The sequence below is a fragment of the Bufo bufo genome, chromosome 5 (genome assembly GCF_905171765.1).
Source record: "Bufo bufo chromosome 5, aBufBuf1.1, whole genome shotgun sequence".
Classification (NCBI taxonomy): Eukaryota; Metazoa; Chordata; class Amphibia; order Anura; family Bufonidae; genus Bufo; species Bufo bufo.
Window position 1 is genome coordinate 100409335 of NC_053393.1, and position 21984 is coordinate 100431318.

A 21984-nucleotide genomic window follows, 5' to 3' on the forward strand; every position below is an offset into this window, starting at 1 on the left:
GGTTCTACCCCCCCATAGACCTTATAATTGCGCCATAGAGCTAATTGAGGGTGCAGAATTTCCTAAAGGTCGAATTTATAATCTTTCAGGGCCCGAACGCAAGGCTATGGAAGATTAAATTAAGGAGAGCCTTGCTAAAGGGCATATTAGACCTTCAGTCTCTCCTATGGGAGCAGGGTTTTTCTTTGTTAAAAAGAAGGATGGTGGTCTTAGGCCTTGTATTGATTACCGGAGATTAAATAAAATCACTGTCCAAAATAGATACTCTCTCCCATTGATTCCGGATTTATTTAACCAGGTTTTGGGGGCAACCTGGTTTTCCAAGATTGACCTGAAAGGGGCATACAATCTAATCCGAATCAAGGAGGGAGACGAATGGAAGACAGCGTTCAATACTCCGATAGGACACTTTGAATATCAGGTGATGCCTTTTGGACTCAGCAATGCCCCAGCTGTGTTCCAAAACTTAATGAACGATATTCTTAGGGAGTTCTTAGGTAAATTTATTATTGTCTATCTTGACGACATTTTGATATTCTCTCCTGATTTCGAATCTCATGTGTCCCATGTCAAACAAGTATTAGAGGTGTTGAGGGAGAACCAGCTATCCGCTAAGCAAGAGAAATGTGTCTTTGGTGTACAGGAGATACTGTTTCTAGGGCATGTTTTGACTCCTCACGCCTTTAAGATGGATCCTTGTAAGGTTTTAGCAATTAAGGAATGGGTAAGGCCTTCATCCGTAAAAGGCTTTACAACGGTTTCTGGGTTTCGCTAATTACTACCGTAAATTTATCATGAATTTTTCTGTAATTGCTAAGCCATTGACCGACCTTAATAAGAAAGGGGCGGATTTGGAGAATTGGTCTACCAAGGCCATTTCTTCATTTGAAACATTAAAAAAGGCATTTAGTAGCGCTCCCATTCTGATCCAGCCTGATCAGGAGAGACCCTTTATTGTGGAGGTGGATGCGTCCGAGGACGGCGCAGGAGCAGTCCTTTCACAAGGTCCTGCTAGCCTCACTAACCTGAGACCGTGTGCCTTCTTCTCTAGGAAATTCTCTCCCACGGAGAGAAACTACGACATAGGGAATAGGGAGCTGTTGGCCATTAAATGGGCATTTGAGGAGTGGAGACATTTTTTGGAGGGGGCAAGGCATCGAGTAACTGTTGTCACTGACCATAAAAACCTAATGTTTCTCGAGTCCGCTAAGAGGTTGAATCCCCGACAAGCCCGATGGGCTCTGTTTTTTACCCGTTTTGATTTCTCCATTACGTTCAGGCCGGGAAGTAAAAATGTGAAGGCAGATGCATTATCTCGGAGCTTCCATGCTTTTCAACCCACTGAGACGCCGCCTGAATCCATCCAACCAGCAAACATCTTCTTAGCGGCTCTAACCCAGGATATCTCGGCTCGCATTAAGGCTGAACAACATCTGGCACCGGCATCCACCCCAACAGATAAGTTGTTTGTTCCCGTACAATTTCGTCTGCAGCTGTTGGGTGAGTGTCACGATTCTGCCTTTTGTGGACATCCAGGTATTGAGGGCACTAAGGATCTGGTTTCTAGATCTTATTGGTGGCCCACTCTGACCAGGGATGTCAAGTCCTACGTGTCAGCCTGTGAGGTTTGTGCCAGGTCTAAGACACCTAGGACTCGCCCTGCTGGTAACCTACGACCCCTACCCATTCCCAGTAGACCCTGGTCCCATATCTCGATGGACTTTATAACTGACCTACCGCTGGCGGAGGGTAAGACTGTGGTTTGGGTAGTGGTCGATAGGTTTAGCAAGATGGTTCATTTCATTCCCCTGTCTAAACTTCAGAATGCTAAAACCCTGGCGTCTATTTTTGTGAGAGAGATTGTTCGTTTACATGGCATCCCGGAAAATATTGTTTCGGACAGGGGTGTGCAGTTTGTGTCCAAATTCTGGAGGGCCTTCTGTCAAAGATGTAAAATTTCGTTGTCTTTTTCTTCCGCCTACCATCCTGAGAGTAATGAGCAGACTGAACGCCTTAATCAGTCTGTGGAACAATTCCTGAGGTTGTATGTTGCTGATGACCAGCAATTATGGGTCAAATTCCTTCCGTTGGCTGAATTTGCTCTGAATAACCGTGTCAATTCTTCTGCTGGGGTCTCTCCTTTCTTTTGTAACCATGGTTTTCATCCCCGTTTTCATTCTGGGTCGTCCGTCTCCTCCTCTAACCCTGAAGCTGATAAACTCTCCTCCGAACTGTGCACAGTTTGGGCCCGGGTTCAATCGAACCTAGAAAAGGCTCAAAGTTCTCAAAAACTCAAGGCCGATAGGAGACGTTCAAGGGGGGTGAACTTTCAGGTTGGGGATAAAGTATGGTTGTCCTCCAAGAATCTATCTCTCAAGGTAGCTTCTAGAAAATTTGCTCCTCGTTTTATTGGACCATATAGGATCACGGAGGTGATTAACCCGGTATCATTTAGGTTGGAGCTGCCCGAGTCATTCCACATTCATAATGTGTTTCATAAATCTCTACTTAAAAAATATTTTGAACCGGTAGTACCATCGAAAGCCTCGCCTCCGCCGGTTCTTTTTAATGATGCTGTCGAGTATGTCGTGTCTAAAATAGTGGATGTCAGGAAGGTGCGTAACTCCTTGCAGTATGAGATTCACTGGAAGTGGTATGGACCTGAAGAGAGATCTTGGGTACCTGCCAGGGAGGTTCATGCTCCTAGACTTGTTCGTAAATTTCATTTAGAACACCCTGAAAAGCCATCACCTGAAGTCTTGGGTCCGGTGGCCCCTCGTAAAAGGGGGGGTACTGTCACGGGGTTCCGAAGGTGCACTCGGTCCCCCATCTTCGCAGAACTGTTGCTTAGCTTTTGGAGTGAGGTTCTGTGTTTGACCTCATTCCCAGGGCGGCTTTACTAGCTGGGTGGCTCCCTGCTCCTAGTCTGCCTTGAGCGCCGAGCTGATCACTCGGTGCTCGACTGGTTGGTCTGTCGGTCATGTGACGCTGGCCACGTCACATGACCCTCACTCCCCACTATAAATACAGGCAGCCTGCTGGCTACAGGTTGCCTGTTAATTTCTAGGTTCCTGGCTATTTGTTGGACTACTGAATATTTACCTGATCCTGTTCCCTGACGATCCTCTGCCTGCTCCTCCTGTACTGCGCATACATCCTGGTATTGTGACCTCGGCTCCCACCTGACTACTCTCTTAGGACTCCTCTTGTACTTCGCTACTCTCCTGGTATTTGACCCCGGCTTCTCCTGACCATTCTTTGCTTAATCCGTTGTACTGTGTAGCTCTCTTGGTTCTGACCCGGTCCGTTCATGTTCCGTATTTTGTCTTGTCGGTCTTCCCTGCACATATCCTAAGTTAGGGACTGCCGTCCAGTTGTCCCCTGTCATCAGGACTTGTGAGGCAAGTAGGCAGGGACAGGGGTGAGGGTGGAGCGCAGTGGTCACTACCCTTCCCCCTGTGTGTGTGTGGACGTGACCGTTACAGTCTGGCACCAACAACCATGCCACGCTCAAAATTGCTTAAATCACCTTTCTTTCCCATTCTGACATTCAGTTTGGAGTTCAGGAGATTGTCTTGACCAGGACCACACCCCTAAATGCACTGAAGCAACTGCCATGTGATTGGTTGACTAGATAATTGCATTAATGAGAAATAGAACAGGTGTTCCTAATAATTCTTTAGGTGAGTGTATATTTTAACTTGATGGAACACGTTGATAGAATATTTTTAAACGGTATCTGTCAGCATGAAACTGGCTGACCTGTTACATGTGCACTTGGCAGCTGAAGGCATCTGTGTTGGTCCCATGTTCAGAGGTGCCCGCATTGCTGAGAAGAATGATGTTTAAATACATGCAAATGAGCCTTTAGGAGCAATGGGGGTGTTGTCATTACACCTAGAGGCTCTGCTCTCCTGCGCCCTCTGCACTCTGATTGACAGTGCTAGGAGTTATAACGGTTACACGATGTTCTTTAAGGATCAGTTAGTGCCACAGCTGCTTTCTTCTATGTGAACAAGAAAAAGAGCTCAAGGTGTTGACCTGACCACTAAATTCTCCACATCCCAATCTGATAAAACAGCTGAGCAACCCCAACAGCTGAGCAACCCCAAACAACCCCAATCTATCAAGGTCCCAACTCACAACATTACTTAACCCCTCCAGAACCCTGCCATTTTTCACCTTAAGGACCAGGCAATTTTTTGCATGTGTAATTTTATGAGGTAATAACTTTGGAACGCTTCAACTTATCCAAGCCATTCAGAGACTGTTTTCTTGTGACACATTGTACTTCATGATAGTGGTAAATTCCAGTCAATATTTTTCATTTAAAAAAAATCTTTTTTTATTTTTTTATTTCCAAAACCCACTTTCTAAGGACCAGTTCAGGTCTGAAGTCACTTTGTGAAGCTTACATAATAGAAACCACCCAAAAATTACCCCATTTTAGAAACTACACCCCTCAAGGTATTCATAACAGATTTTACAAACTTTGTTAACCCTTTAGGTGTTCCACAAGAATTAATGGAAAATGGAGATTACATTTCAGATTTTTTTTGGGCAGATTTTCCATGTTAATCCATTTTTTTCAGTAAAAAAGCAAGGGTTAACAGCCAAACAAAACTCAATATGTATTACCCTGATTCCGCAGTTTACAGAAACATCCCATATGTGGTTGTAAGCTGCTGTATGGGCACACGGCAGGGCGCAGAAGGAAAGGAACGCCATATGGTTTTTGGAGGGCAGATTTCACTAGGATAATTTTAAGTTGCAATGTCACATTTGAAGACCCCCTGGTGCACCCCTAGAGTAGAAACTCCCAAAAAAATGACCCCATTTTGGAAACTACAGGATAAGGAGGCAGTTTTGTTGGTACTATTTTAGGGTGCATATGATTTTTGGTTGCTCTATATTACACTTTTTGTAAAATGCAAGATAAAAAAAAAATTGCTGTTTTGGCACTGTTTTTATTTTTTGGTATTTACAACGTTCATCTGACAGGTTAGATCAGTGTTTCCCAACCAGTGTGCCTCCAGCTGTTGCAAAACTACAACTCCCAGCATGCCCGGACAGCCTTTGGCTGTGCGGGCAAGCTGGGAGTTGTAGTTTTGCAACAGCTGGAGGCACACTGGTTGGGAAACACTGGGCTAGATCATGTGCTATTTTTATAGAGCAGGTTGTTACGGACGCGACAATACCAAATATGACTTATTTTGGTTATTTGTTTACATTTTACATAATAAAGCATTTTTGAAAAAAAAGTGGTTTTTTTTGTGTCTCCAGATTCTGAAAGCCATAGTTCATTTTTATTTTTTGGGGTCTCATTTTTTGCGGGATGAGATGACTGTTTGATGGGTACTTTTTTGGGGTGCATATGACTTTTTGCTCGCTTGCTATTACACTTTTTATGATGTAAGGTGACAAAAAAATTGCTTTTTTGACAGTTTTTATTTTAAAAAATTACCGTGTTCACCTGTGGGGTTAGGTCATGTGATATTTTTATAGAGCAGGTCGTTATGGATGTGGCAATACCTAATATGTATACTTTTCTCATTTATTTAAGTTTTACACAATAATATTTTTGAAACAAAAAAATAATAATCATGTGTCTCCATAGTCTTAGAGCCATATTTTTTTTTATTTTTTTTTGGGCGATTGTCTTGGGTAGGGTATTTAATTTTTACACAATAATATCATTTTTGGCACTATTATGGGGTGCATATGACTTTTTGATCGCTTGCTATTACACTTTTTGTGATGTAAGGTGACACAAAAAGGGCTTTTTTGACACAGTTTTTATTATTATTATTTTTTTTACCGTGTTCACCTGTCGGGTTAGGTCATGTGATATTTTTATAGAGCAGGTCGTTAAGGACGTGGCAATACCTAATATGTATATTTTTTTTTTTTACATTTAACACAATAACAGCATTTTGGAAACCCAAAAAATCATGTTTTAGCATTTCCATAGTGTGAGAGCAATGGTTTTTATTTTTCATGCGATTGTCTTAGGTAGGGGCTAATTTTTTGCGGGATGAGGGACGGATAGATTGGTACTATTTTGGGGGGCATACGGCTTTTTGATCGCTGCGTGTTGCACTTTTAGTGCTATAAGTTGAGAAAAAAATGTTTTTTTTTAGAACAGTTTTTATTTTATTTTTTTGACAGTGTGCACCTGAGGGGTTAGTTCATGTGATATTTTTATAGAGCCGGTAGTTACAGATGCGGCGATACAAAATATGTCTGTTTTTCTATATTTTTTCCAATTTTATGTGTTTTATTTTGGGAAAGGGGCGTTTTTATTTTTACTTGAAACTTAATTTTTTTTATTATGGAAAACTCTGCAATGCATTACAATACATTGTATGCTGACAGCCTGCCTGTGAGACCAAGCCTAAGGGCTGGATCTCACAGACTCTGTAGAAGGCAAGCCCCGATGCCTATGGAAGGCATCGGGTTGCCATCTCTGCCATCGGGTCCCTGTCACTGCAGCGAGGGGGCCCGATGGGAAAGCGGAGGGCATGTGTACCCTTCTCAAACCCTGTGCATGCTGCGGTAAGCTTAATACGCCGGCATCAGTGTTTTCACTGATGCCGGCGTATGCAGCAGGGGTCCGGCTGTCAGTGACTGCACTCGCCCGATCAGCCTGCTGTACATGTACATCACTGGTCCTTAAGTCACGTCCAGCTGTGACGTATATGTACGGCAAGGGTCATTAAGGGGTTAAAGCAGTGTTCCTCAACTCCATCATACTTTGAGAATATCCCACAGAATGAATACCTGTGGTAATTCCTGATGCATTGACACCAATTATATCACCTGCTCAATACCAAGGAAATCCTGAAAACATGACCAGCAGGTGGGCCCTGAGGACTGGAGGTGAGGAACACTGACTTAAAGGGAACCTGTCACCTGGATTTTGGGTATAGAGCTGAGGACATGGGTTGCTAGATGGCCGCTAGCACATCCGCAATACCCAGTCCCCATAGCTCTGTGTGCTTTTATTGTGTAAGAAAAACGATTTGATACATATGCAAATTAACCTGAGATAAGTCCTGTATGCGAGATGAGTCAGAGACAGGACTCATCTCAGGTTAATTTGCATATGTATCAAATCGTTTTTTTGACACAATAAAAGCACACAGAGCTATGGGGACTGGGTATTGCGGAAGTGCTAGCGGCCATCTAGCAGCCCATGTCCTCAGCTCTATACACAAAATCCCGGTGACGGGTTCCCTTTAACTGATCTACAGGAAACCTTCAAAGGTCTTGTGAAGTTCGTACCTTGATGGGTGAGAGCTGCTTTGGCGGCACGGGAAGGGGACCTACTCAATATCAGAATGGTGTTTTTTGTTTTTTTTATTTCAGATTGGCATATATTTTATATATTATGCCCTGAATTGCTGTGCAGTGACCCGCATCTAGCATGTTTTTACTCAAATAAAGCTACTACCAATACAACAAATGGTGAGTGCCGCTTTTCCTTCATCTCTTCATGTTCGTGATCAACACTTTTTATAGCAGAGCACCACCATAGTATTACAGGAGTAGCCATGGCAAGTGTGAATCCAGTCATACATCATCAGGAACCGCATGGTGCAGTGCCGACTGTGTTTCTCTCTCTTTTATATATACCCGTATATACTCGAGTATAAGACGAGTTTTTTTGGACATATTTTTGTGCTCAAAAAGCCCCCTCATCTTATACTCGAGTCTAGGTCTGTATTATGGCAACTTACATTGCCATAATACAGACCATGACATGTTGGGGGCCGGAGAAGCTGTTACTTACCTTTACAGCTGCTCCGGTCAGCTCCCAGCACGTCCGCGCGGCACCTCTGTTAAGCTCCCAGTGTAAATCTTGCGAGACACGCGGGCCGCGAGATTTACACTGGGAGCAGACCGCGAGATTTACACCGGCAGTAAGTACCGGCCCCTGCACAGCCTCCCCTCCCCCTGGACAGCCTCCCCTCCCCCTGGACAGCCCCCCCTCCCCCTGGACATCCCCCCCTCCCTGGCCAAGTATGAAGTAGGGAGGGGGGGAACAAAAAATAAAAAATAAACAAGTCACCCTCTTGCAGATGTGTGTATATAATGTAGAGTGTGTGCATTATATACACATATATATGCACACACTCTGCATTTAGGTGGTATCTATTTTTATTTTTGAAAATTTACCAGTAGCTGCTGCATTTCCCACCCTAGTCTTATACTCGAGTCAATAATTTTTCCCATTTTTTGGGGGTAAAATTAGGGGCCTCGGCTTATATTCGGGTCGGCTTATACTCGAGTATATACGGTAAATGCCCACCGCCGGCCTACTTCGTTAGAACCAGACTAGAATTGCTTTATGCAAAAATGTCAAAGATAATTAACCATTCCAACAATTGTACAGCGATTATCACTACATTGCTCATAAAGAGACAGGCTCCACCTGTACTCTGTGCATAAATGTCATTCCAATTTAAAAATGGGATACAGAATTTGTAATATAGAGAAAATACATAGAATAGAGAGTTATTTTATAGTTTTTGATAAAGCTCGTACACATAAATGAACTTCAAACGTTGGTGTGTGATGTGAGGTTACAGTTTGAACATGGTTGTAATAATCCTAGGGAGAGGTAAAGACTAGTCATTAGCTGTAACTCAAATGCTGTATTTTGCAATTTGGGCGTTAATTAAAAGATCGTTCCCCGGCTTTAAAATGATAAAATGCGAGCAATTGAATCTGAGGCTCGAAATAATGGACAATAATGTGTAGTCCATAAAGCTTTCTAGGTATTTGACATGATTAGTGTGCTGGGTTTTTATGCTTTTCTTTCCCTTTTAAGAAACTTTAAAATCGAAATAATTGGAATCAAGTTTTGTGTCACTTATCTTTATCTGGAATTAATATAAAATCTATTCATCTTTGCAAGGCAATTTCCACTTTCATTTGTCACTTTCCAAGAGCCATTCTGGGCAAGATGAAGCACTAAGTGTAAATTCACAAATCAATCGTTCAGACGTTATACAGGAGTCCCATGAAGCGCAGGGTAATGAAGGCAAGTGTGAATCAGAGGATTCGTTTTATATAAAATGACAGTATAAACGTAAAATGTATGTAAAATGTAAAAAAAAAAAAAAAAAAAAAAAAAAAAAAAAAGCATTTTGTAGATTTAACCAAGTCTCAAATTTACCTAGGAAGATAATGGGTCCTAAACGTCCACAGAAGAAATCGGCTTTCTTTGAAATCATAGCTACTACACACATTTTCTTAGGAAAACACTATAGGTACTGTAAAACTGATACACCGTGTAATATTTAAAGAGATTGTCCGGTTTCCGATATTGATGACCTATCCTCAGCGAGCAGAGGGAGTGTAACTGCTCCTTCTCATTGAAGGGAATGGGTATGGAAAAGCTGCAATTACACCTGCTCATCTGTGTAATGTAGACGGGAAGCAGGTAAAAAGTGAAGAGAACGCAGCGCTTGTATGAGCTCTGCTTTCTCTTCAAACAGATGATTGGCAGGTGTGCCGGGAGTCAGCTCTCCATTTATTTTCAAGGAGAAAAGCTGCAATACCATGAACTGAAAGACAGAATCCTTGAATTCTGCACTGCCCCACAGACTATGCATAACACAGTGTACCCGTTTTGCCTGGAGAGTTCCTTTAAAAATAAGAGAACATTTCAAGAATATGAGGGTCATACTGTACATGAAAGTGCAAACAAGGTCAGTGGTTTTGGCTGTGGCATCCAGTACAGTAGTTTCTCAAGACAGACCAAAAAAAAAAACCCCAGAAGGAATGAACTCATGAATATGGTTATAAGAGGTACTACCAAAACCCATGCTATTCTAGCAACAGTTAAAAGGAATCTGTCAGCTCCAAAACACCCCCAAACTAGAGTTAATGGTGTATAGCAGGGGTGCACAACCTTTCCTGGTTGGGGACCACATTGCCAGACTGAACCAATGACGAGGGCCGAAATTAAAATTTAAAGGTGTATTAAAAACTGAAATATTGTACTTATGGAATATTGAATACACATTATATACCATTAATGTCTAGTTACACTTCCAGGACTCCCATCTAATGGGAGAAATACATGAAAAATACATGTGAGCAGCCACAAGACATAGGAATACATGTCTGTTACCAGATGGTTGGAGGCCGCACAGAATGGTATCAAGGGCCGCAGGTTGTGCACCCCTGGTGTATAGTGTAGGTGATGTTGAGTTCGGTTATGTAATCTTTATCCTCCTTTCGTTCCGACACTGTGTTCCAACAACTCAGCAGTGAAATGCATTGAGAGGACTCCTGTTTCAGTCCTCTCTATTAGGCCGTTGTGTGCATCCGTGGCCGTTGTGCCGTTTTCCGTTTTTTTTCGCGGACCCATTGACTTTCAATGGGTCCGTGGAAAAATCGGAAAATGCACCGTTTTGCAGCCGCATCCGTGATCCGTGGTTCCTGTCCGTCAAAAAAAATGACCTGTTCTATTTTTTTGACGGACAACGGTTCACGGACCCATTCAAGTCAATGGGTCCGTGAAAGAACACGGATGCACACAAGATTGGCATCCGCGTCCGTGATCCGTGGCCGTAGGTTACTTTCATACAGACGGATCCGAAGATCCGTCTGCATAAAAGCTTTTTCAGAGATGAGTTTTCACTTCGTGAAAACTCATATCCGACAGTATATTCTAACACAGAGGCGTTCCCATAGTGATGGGGACGCTTCTAGTTAGAATATACTACGAACTGTGTACATGACTGCCCCCTGCTGCCTGGCAGCACCCGATCTCTTACAGGGGGCTGTGATCCGCACAATTAACCCCTCAGGTACTGCACCTGAGGGGTTAATTGTGCATATCATAGCCCCCTATAAGAGATCAGGGGCTGCCAGGCAGCAGGGGGCAGACCCCCCCTCCCTCCCCAGTTTGAATATCATTGGTGGCCAGTGTGCGGGCCCCCCCCTCCCTCTATTGTAATATCATTGTTGGCCAGTGTGCGGCCTCCCCCGGCCCCCCCCTTCCTCCCTCTATTGTAATATCATTGGTGGCCAGCGTGCGGCCTCCGTCGCCCCCCCCCCTCCCTTTATTGTAATATCATTGGTGGCCAGCGTGCGCCCCCCCCCTCCCTCTATTGTAAAATCATTGGTGGCCAGTGTGCGGCCCCCCCCGGACCACCCTCTATTGTATTAATATAATTGGTGTCCAGTGTGCAGCCTCCCCCCCACCCCCCCCGATCATTGGTGGCAGCGGAGAGTTCCGATCGGAGTCCGAGGTTAATCGCTGGGGCTCCGATTGGTAACCATGGCAACCAGGACGCTACTGCAGGCCTGGTTGCCATGGTTACTTAGCAATATTACAATATTAGAAGCATCATACTTACCTGCTGCGCTGTCTGTGACCGGCCGGGAGCTCCTCCTACTGGTAAGTGACAGATCATTAAGCAATGCGCCGCACAGACCTGTCACTTACCAGTAGGAGGAGCTCCCGGCCGGTCACAGACAGCGCAGCAGGTAAGTATGATGCTTCTAATATTGTAATATTGCTAAGTAACCATGGCAACCAGGCCTGCAGTAGCGTCCTGGTTGCCATGGTTACCGATCGGAGCCCCAGCGATTAAACTGGGACTCCGATCGGAACTCTCCGCTGCCACCAATGATCGGGCAGGGGGGGAAGGGAGAGGGGAGGCCACACACTGGCCACCAATGATATTACAATAGAGGGGGGGGTAGCGCACGCTGGCCACCAATGATATTACAATAAAGGGAGGGAGGGGGGGCCGACGGAGGCCGCACACTGGCCACCAATGATATTACAATAAAGGGAGGGAGGGCCGGGGGGGGCGCACACTGGCCACCAAAGATATTCAAACTGGGGAGGGAGGGGGGTCTGCCCCCTGCTGCCTGGCAGCCCCTGATCTCTTACAGGGGGCTATGATACGCACAATTAACCCCTTCAGGTGCGGCACCTGAAGGGTTAATTGTGCTGATCACAGCCCCCTGTAAAAGATCGGGTGCTGCCAGGCAGCAGTCATGTACACAGTTCGTAGTATATTCTAACTAGAAACGTCCCCATCACTATGGGAACGCCTCTGTGTTAGAATATACTGTCGGATCTGAGTTTCACGATGTAACTCAAATCCGATGGTATATTCTAACATAGAGGCGTTCCCATGGTGATGGGGACGCTTCAAGTTAAAATATACCATCGGATTGGAGAAAACTCTGATCCTATGGTATATTAACTCCTGACTTTACATTGAAAGTCAATGGGGGACGGATCCGTTTGCAATTGCACCATATTGTGTCAACGTCAAACGGATCCGTCCACATTGACTTGCATTGTAAGTCAGGACGGATCTGTTTGGCTCTGCACGGCCAGGTGGACACCAAAACAACTTTTTTTTCATGTCCGTGGATCCTCCAAAAATCAAGGAAGACCCACGGATGAAAAAACGGTCACGGATCACGGAAAAACGGAACCCGTTTTTGCGGACCGCAAAAAAAAAAACGGTCGTGTGCATGAGGCCTTATGTGTAAGAGCTCAGGAGTCCTCTTAATGCCTTTTACTGCTGGTTTGTTGGAGCACAGCATCAGAACGATAGTGAGTATGAAGATATAAATTCCATAACCAGACTCAGTGTCACTTACACTATACGCCGATTACTCGGGGGGTGTTTCAGAGCTGACAGATTCCCTTTAAGCTAAGCATCTGCAACCGTTCAGAAATGAGTCATGAACACCAACATGTTCAATGTACTGATAATAGATAAACCTGCCCTGCTTGATTCCCTGGTCCAAGCAGAAAGTGCTGCTACTTAATGTACAGTACAGACCAAAAGTTTGGACACACCTTCTCATTCAAAGAGTTTTCTTTATTTTCATGACTATGAAGGCATCAAAACTATGAATTAACACATGTGGAATTATATACATAACAAACAAGTGTGAAACAACTGAAAATATGTCATGTTCTAGGTTCTTCAAAGTAGCCACCTTTTGCTTTGATTACTGCTTTGCACACTCTTGGCATTCAAGAGGTAGTCACCTGGAATGGTTTTCAATTTACAGGTGTTCCCTGTCAGGTTTAATAAGTGGGATTTCTTGCCTTATAAATGGGGTTGGGACCATCAGTTGCGTTGAGGAGAAGTCAGGTGGATACACAGCTGATAGTCCTACTGAATAGACTGTTAGAATTTGTATTATGGCAAGAAAAAAGCAGCTAAGTAAAGAAAAACGAGTGGCCATCATTACTTTAAAGGGAACCTGTCATGTGGATATTTGATTATAATCTAATTATATACAATCATTAACTACTAAAAAGTGCCTTAGATGTATTCACTTACTGGTGTGACAGATGGTTACCTCATAATATACACACAAAGATGCCGCATGCTAATGAGCTGAATCGAGTCCGGCGTGATGTCATTGAGTCCAGCGTATATTTAATTCAGAGCTATAGCCACTCCCCTGCCCATCTGCTGCTGGTTCATATGGAAACAAACTGTCATTCAGCAGCAGGTGGGCGGGGAGAGTCAGGAGCTGATGAATATTCATGACTCATCATTATCAGCTGGAGCTTTTCAATACAAGATGTTGGCAGATTGACTGGGTCAATTAAAGAAAGTGACCCAGCATTGTGCTAAGAGAATCAATCACTTATTTATGTTGCCCTTAGTTAGGACACCATAAAACTGGTGACAGGTTCCCTTTAAGAAATTAAGGTCAGTCAGTCAGCCGAAAAATTGGGAAAACTTTGAAAGTAAGGGCTATTTGACCATGAAGGAGAGTGATGGGGTGCTGCGCCAGATGACCTGACCTCCACAGTCACCGGACCTGAACCCAATCGAGATGGTTTGGGGTGAGCTGGACCGCAGAGTGAAGGCAAAAGGGCCAACAAGTGCTAAGCATCTCTGGGAACTCCTTCAAGACTGTTGGAAGACCATTTCAGGGGACTCCCTCTTGAAGCTCATCAAGAGAATGCCAAGAGTGTGCAAAGCAGTAATCAAAGCAAAAGGTGGCTACTTTGAAGAACCTAGAATATGACATATTTTCAGTTGTTTCACACTTGTTTGTTATGTATATAATTCCACATGTGTTAATTCATAGTTTTGATGCCTTCATAGTCATGAAAATAAAGAAAACTCTTTGAATGAGAAGGTGTGTCCAAACTTTTGGTTCTGTACTGTATGTCACAAGCATTGAGCTGACAGGAGCGTGCCTTTGATGGTATCATAGTCTAAAAGTCCTTTTACATGGACCAATGTTTCAGGCAATTATCGGGAATGAACCAAAAGTTCCTGATCGTGAGTGGAGATGAGGGCTGCAATCACCTGTGCTGCATGGGGATGAGAGATTGCTACAGCAAACGCTCGTCCCCATAGAAAATCATTGCTTCTGGGAGTCAGATCACTGTTTACACCACACAATCTGCTGCACAGAAACAAAGATGTTAGGTGCTGGATGAAAGAAACCATCACCAGATGAATGAGTGCTTTCTCGTTCATTGGGGGATTGCTACCACCTTTTACACAGGCCAATTATCAGGAACGGGCATTTATACAAACGCTCAACCCCTATAATTGGCCTTATTATCAGGTTATGTAAAAGGATCTTTAAATATATCAACACCTGGTTTTACATTTAGTTTTGCATTATTACTCAGTGCCATCTTTTTTTTATTTTATAGAATTTAACACCATTTAAAAGGGAAGTAATCACACTTTTACAAGCCTGGATTTTACACGGTCTGCTTCATTTATGAGGTCATGGGACAGGGCCTGGAGCTTGGGGTAAGCTTAGAAATAATTTTGGCTAAAGTCAAGACTGAAGTACATTTTAATAGTAAAGCTCTGAGTAGCATAATGACAGCAACAATTTGCTTTGAAAAAGCCTTAAATGGGGTTGTTCAGCAGGAAAACACGGTTGTCCACATCTGAAAAGAGCTCCAATCTATGGCTTGCGTCTGGTACTGCAGCTCTGCTCCACTGAAGTGAAAGAGGATGAGCGGTAATACCACGCACAACATGTACACAGGTGTAGTACTGTTTCCAGAAGAAAGCAAACGTTTTTCAAATCCTGGACAACCCATTTAAAGGAGTTGTCAGGGTTCACAATACTGATGACCTATCCTTAGGATAGGTGATCAATATCCGTTTTGTTGGGGCCCAACTCCCGCCACTCCCACGATCAGCTATTTGAATGGGCCATGCAGAGTAATAACAGCTTTTCGTCCCATTCACTTGAATGGGAGTGGAAGCTGTGATTATACTGTACAATGTACACGGCGTGCAGGTACACATTGAAGAGGATGCAGCGCTCGCACAAGTTCTGCAGTTCCTTCAGATGACTGGCAGAGGTGCTAGGAGTTAGACCACCACTGACCCGATATTAATTACTTATCCCGAGTATAGGTCATGAATATCATGACACCTGAAGAATCCTTTAAAGGGGTTGTCCAAGATCTATAATGCCCCCCCCACCATATTCCCGGGCCCCTCACAGAGGTTGTACTCCCCTCGCTCCCCGGCACCCGCAACGCTATACCCCCTCTCTCCCCGGATGTGGGGGGCATATGCGGTGGGGGGCATTATAGATCTTAGACAACTCCTTTAATAAAGAAGGTACAATGCAGGAAGGGAAATAACTTTACTGCTGGGATCTTTCTCAAGACAAACTTTGATGACTTCCAGGTCTAATCTGGGGAACCTGTGACAAATATGATATCAAAAAGGTACTGTACATATAAACAGGTGCTCATTTCCCCTGCAGTGGCACCATAGGGAAAATGGAGCATTACAGGATTTGCATCTGACCATGCGCGTAACATCCAAACTCTCCGTTGTGAGGGACGTTCTTTGTACTCACTCTACTCTCTGACTAGTATATGGAGGATAGGAGACCTCACCCCCTAAACAACTAAAATACGTCCTAATAGTGTAAATGCCTTTTCTAACCCAGGCCCCTTTAATATCCTGTATTTTTTGATGGATCAGTGTATTTACATGTATTCAGGTTGACACAACCTCAGAGACGTTCTCCATTTGCGCTATGTTCTCTTCTTTTACGGTTGTAATTACAAACCCAGTAATTGAAGCCGAGTGAATGTAGCTGAAATAATGCACCCATTACACCTTGGATCCACATATTTTGTGGCCATCAGTAATAAAGCTTAATGCCGTTGTTTAATGCAGCAATTACTGCCTCATTAGGCCACTGAAATTGACATTGTAAAGCTATCATTTCAGTTATTTAAAAAAAACAAAAAAATAATACGGAACCCCTCTACCCCCCATAAACTAAATCCTTGATGCAAAGCGTAAAAAAAACAAAACAAAAGAAAAACATCTGAGCTATTGCTCATGTCTTCACATGGAAGAATGACAGGTGTTTCTTAATGACTGCTTCCAAGCCGCGGGTCCTCCTGATGTAAAAGCTCCTTGTTGCTTACATTAAGTTCATAATGATCACATCAACTGTTTTATGGTTAAAAACAATAATGTTCACTATTAAGTACTGCAAAGCGAGGCCTGCAAGCAGCTGGGGTAATTATAGCGCGGCATCAATGAGACAGTAAACATTAGCGACCTTCCTCCAGCTAGGATTGAACATGCCGATTATGCAGGGACAATTTAGTTTGCAGTGGCATGGCCATTTTCTGACTATTAGCAGGAAATGAAATGAGATATTTCATTATTATTTAGTATGAAAATTCGGTGGAGAAGTTGCTGAAAATTACCGCTGAATTTATACTTGAGTTACTACACTCATTATTTCAAACATCTTGGTCTGAATCAATATCAGTAATGATTCATTCTTTTGATTAAGAAGTGACTCCATCTGTAGATGTCAGATAATTACCAAGATGACCCATAATGAGAACATTTCACAACTCTCTGACTTAACTTTCTTATTCCCTCAACAGCATAATGACTTCCTGAAAGAGCTTTTTATAGTGTGCCTATGCTCCTGGGGTTTCTTTTCATGATCAGCCACTATCAATGTAACTTGCTCATTTTTCCCCCCCAATCTTTAGTTAAAAAATATACATCTTATGCGGGAAAACCACATAAACAGTGCATTGCAATGGACAGATTGAGGTTCTGAGTGTTACCTTCTATCGGTTTTAGGTAGAAACAAAGTGATACAGTAAATGAAAAAAAAAAAGGGGGTCTTTGAAAGCAGACGGCATGCAGCATTAAATTATGACACAGAGTGTGCTTTGTTATTCAGTTAAGGGCTCAAAGGGGAATTAATTTCTGTTTTATTATATCAAATATTGAAATAAGAAATGTAGGAAATTCTTTTGATCCATCCACCAGGGGATACGGAATGTAAAAAGTTTGCAAAAAGAAATCTAGACTTTCAGCGACAGGTTAGCATAAAGCGTGAAATTTATTGAGGGAGCAGTACACAGACGAGGCTTTGTCGCTGTCACATGCTACTGTCTCCTGATATTTGTGCACTCTCTCAGGTGAGTAATGACAGTGGACACGGCTGTAGGTTTTCTTGACTATACTTTACAGTTAAAGACCTCTCTCTGAAAGTAGTTCAGAATCCCGATCATTTACTACGGAGCTAGACAACTTGCTGATTTCTAGCTCTTTGTAACTGCAAACTCTCTTGTCATTGCAAGCAGGTTCTCAGACTACTATATAAGAAATGAAAACAGCCATAACAAATGCCTGACACTGACAGTGAAGATTCAGAAAGCTGAACGGGTAAAAAAACAAAACAAATGAATAGCCCACTGAATACAAAAAGTAATAAAATATTATACCGTAGAACTGCCTAGAATAATCTAAAAAAGTGGAATATTTTGCCTTATTTGTTCCTTAAAGGAGTTGTCCCAGTAAAAATATTCTACAGGTTTAAAACTGGATCTGAATACTTTTGTAATTGCATGTTATTAAATACTAGCTGAAGGACCCGGCTTCGCTCGGGTATATTTAATCTATTTCATTTAATGCTTGTGTGTGTCATTAAAAGATATCAACACTATCCACTATAACAGTGACATCTACAGCAACCCGCCGCCAAAACAGTGACCGCCACAGTCCCCCACCCCTTAACACTTACCCCCCCACAGTGCCCCGTCCCTTAAAATTGGACCTCCACAGCAGCCCACCCCCTTAACTTTGACCTTTACAGCAGCCTTCCCCTTTAACAGTGAGTTTCACAGCACACCACCCCTTTGACAGTGACCTTTACAGCAATCTGCCCCTTAACACCAACCTCCATAGTGGACCATCCCCTTAACTGTGACCTCCACAGCAGCCTGCCCCTAGGGTGGCCAGAGGACTAGTTTTAGGCTGGACAGTCCGGCTTTTAGACTCCCTGTCCTCTGTCTGACGCAGGGCCTGGAGTGTTAGCTGCAGGGAGAAAGTCACCCTCCCTCCCACCCCTGCAGCTGACAGAAGTTGATTTTTAACTTCATTTTTTCAATCCCTGTTGGCTGAGGAGTGGACGTGGCCTAACCAGATCGGGGCGTGACTTAATGGGACCTAGAAGCTGATTTTTACCTTCATTTTTTCAATCCCTATCGACTGAGGAGTGGGAGGGGGCGTGGCCTAACTGGCTTAACGGTTTTAAATTTGTATTTTGAGGGTGGACACATTGTGGCACGGGGTGTGTCTGGGCCCCTTCCTGCAAGAGTGACGCCCCAAAAGGCACCTTACTAGCTCATTTGCATAACAAATAAACTGGATTTTCAGAGGATAAAAACATCTATTGCTGGAACAAAGGCACATCTTGAAATAAGGTACTAAGTGCTATTAGGCCATGGCTTTACTTCAATAGCAATTATCCTGGTGACAGATTTTCTTTAAAGCTCTCCTACAGCAGTGAAGAAAAATGGCTGGGTTGTTATGGAAACCTGGAGTAAAACTGTGTGTATGTGAAGAGTAAGGGCCTACGAGCTTCTATTGGCTGATAAGGGTCATGTGACCAAGCTTCTATTGTCTATTGCATTTTTTGGGAATATCTCAGGAATGGTACGTCCTAGAGAGCAGAGACCTGTTCTAAAACCTTCCCGGACACCTGATGTACCTCTGTGCCAAATTTCGTGATAGTAAATGCGACTGTGCGAATTCCTTTAGCGGACATACATACATACACACACACACACACACATACACTCAGCTTTATATATTAGATTTAGTACAGCTACAAAATTATTCAATGAAATCAATCTGTATAGCGCCACCTGCTGTTTGCTCTTTTTTTTTTTATATCTGTGTCCTCACTGACATGAAGCTCATGCTCAGTTCCATCCTTCAACTGCCACCAGCCACAGTAGAAGGAACACCCCCTGAGCTACCAGCTTGAAATAAATCTTGCAGATCAATTGGAGCAATGAATGTCGAGATCTCTGGATCCATGTGTGGTACAGGGCTGGTTTTAGGTTTGTTAGAAAGATACTGTCATGAACTATATCAGGGATCAGCAACATGCCGCACTCCAAGTGTCCTGAAACTACAACTCCCAGAATGCTACATTCACTTTGATAGGAGTTATAAGAATAGCCAAGCATGTTTGCACGCTGGGAGTTGTAGTTTCACAACTGGGGTGCTGGAGGTTGCTGATCGCTGAACTAGATAATGTCAGATTTAGATTTTTTACATTAATCATGGGATAACCCATATAAAAGGGGTTCTCTGCTTGAGAAAATTCAACAATAAATACACTGGCCACAGGGCGTCCCACTGCTGTGGTCTGAAGAATTCATGGGCAATCTGTAGAGTAACCTGCCAGTACATTTTCAATCTCCATGGAGCACCACAACATGCGAAATGACAAAACATTAGTAATCCCCCCAAAAAAACAAAACTGATAAGTAGGTAAAAATAAATTAAAAATTAATCTCCATTTATGCAGTATTTGCATGTAAACATTGCAGGTGCAGCTCAGATCATACTTGGCTACACCTCTCCCTCCTGCCACTGTATTAATCTGGTGCTTTATTTGAATAGTCCTTTACTATTAGCTAGGCACCATACAATGGACATGTGAGAGAGAGGGAGGCCATTTTATCAACTGAGCTCTGTAGGAGAAGTTCCCACTGAATAAAGACTTGACTGCTTAATAAAAAGTCAGGGGCACTCTCAATATGGCGGTGGTGGGAAGAATAAGTAATTTCTGCTGTGGTCTAGAGGTTGTGCATTATAACACCTAACCATTTACATTTTCACAATACTGAGCTCAAGTGTTTTGACCACACCTGCGCAGCTATCATACACAGGGCTTTGATACGGTGCCCATGGCGGTACCTTCTCTTCATTTAAAAGAGCAAATTTGAATAGAAAACAAATCTGCTTAAAATGTAATATTATTAATGACATAATATTATTGATTGAGTTTGCACATTTTAACACTATGATAAAAGGTGATAATTTTATGCTTTGATTTTCTTCCTTTCTGCAGCCTCTTGCATCCTTGGGGATATAACACATTTAGTACCATGGGTACATGGTTTGTTCCGTTGCAGTTCTAGGTTTTTGAGCAGGAAAATGATATATGTAGCTCACCTTCTGGCTTAAAAAATGAATGGACGTTATATTGTTCTTTAACCGAACTTGCATGTCTTCGGTGGCTTCTAGATTCTTCTCCAGTAGGTTTGTGTGCTCCAACCTAATATAAAATAGGAATACAAGGCTTATTTACATCAGGCACCACGACTTTACTTTTCTATGTATACTCTTAGATACAGCGTCTTTCACAAAGACCTAAAGTATGGAATAAAGGGGTTGTACACAATTAGAAAAAAAAAAAATAATGATATGATATAAAAAATATTTTTTTCCCTCCAGAAGCAGTGCCACGCTTGTCCATGGACTGTGTCTGGTATCCCAACACCGTCAAGGTTTTCGCCACTGCTGCAGCATGCAGCACTATTCTTGTCGTCAAAATGACAAAGATCTCAAAAGAACCCTTTATAAGTCGACGCGGCATCAAGTCATAACACCAGTTTGAACAGAGTCTAACTAAACACATTTATTTATTTTATTATCACAAACGTTCAACAAAAATGGCATCTTTGCAGATTTCGCTTCATCTCTGCAATAAAAATATTGTCGTAATCATATTGGGTCTACGTGTTAACACAGAGACCTGGGAAAGCAAACAAACACAGACTTTATAGGAAAAGTGAAGTTTTCTAAAAACAAAAATAAATTTAAGCAGCAAAGTAACTGGGAAGAGCATCCAATGAAATATTATGTATATTATTCACAAATAGGTTGACGTACAGTCATTACTGGGTATCAAAGAGCAGTCAGGGAGGCAGATCGCACACAGACATGCAGATCTGACAGCCTGTCCTTGTGATAGACGGAGACTGCTTCAAAGTTCCTTGTAACTTGCCTGTGGAGTCTGTCAAGAGAGACGCTGGAACAGAATAACTATAAGGAAGATTCAAGGGTAGCGCTAATGGCAGGATGTGTAGTACTTAACACATCCTTGTTTGTAATAGTATGAACAAGGGCAAACATATTTGTGATTAAATATGCATTAGGTACGAAGGGCTGTGATGAATGCTGCAGACTTCTGCATATGAGTGTGTCTAACCTACTATCAATGCATCCCATTATGTTCTTCACTACTTCTACAGAGAGAAAATGACTTCCATGGAATTACTGTAAGTAAAGGCTTGAGTCACTAAAACCTGAGTGATCTGTAGTTTTCTAATTCCAGGGACTCAATACATTAATACTGAAGTCAGTTCTTGTTCTAAACATAATGCATTGAACGGAGAGATGCTTATGCCATCTGCCAGATACTATATCAAAGGGCTCTTTACACAGGCCGAGAATCGCACAGATTATCGCTAAAGAGCGTTCAAAGTAATGCTCGTTAGCGATGTTCAGGCAGTGTAAATGCATTGCCGATTACCCGATGAACGAGCTTTTCGGTAATCCAATCATTTGTGCACACGCAAACATGATTGTTTACTGGCAGCAGATTGTGCCATGTAAGCACGATCTCCTGCCGGAAAAC

The 21984-nt window shown here is 42.9% G+C and overlaps 1 protein-coding gene across 2 annotated transcripts in view; it reads right to left on the reverse strand.

Annotated features, from left to right (window-relative positions):
• The window catches only part of LOC121001736 (polyamine-modulated factor 1-binding protein 1-like), a 370872-nt gene that overhangs the window by 8530 nt on the left and 340358 nt on the right, over positions 1–21984 (reverse strand). For both annotated transcript variants that reach the window (XM_040432927.1, XM_040432926.1), the window contains one exon: positions 20517–20619. In XM_040432927.1, coding sequence (XP_040288861.1) covers positions 20517–20619 — 103 coding nt within the window. The remainder of the gene's footprint in view (positions 1–20516; positions 20620–21984) is intronic.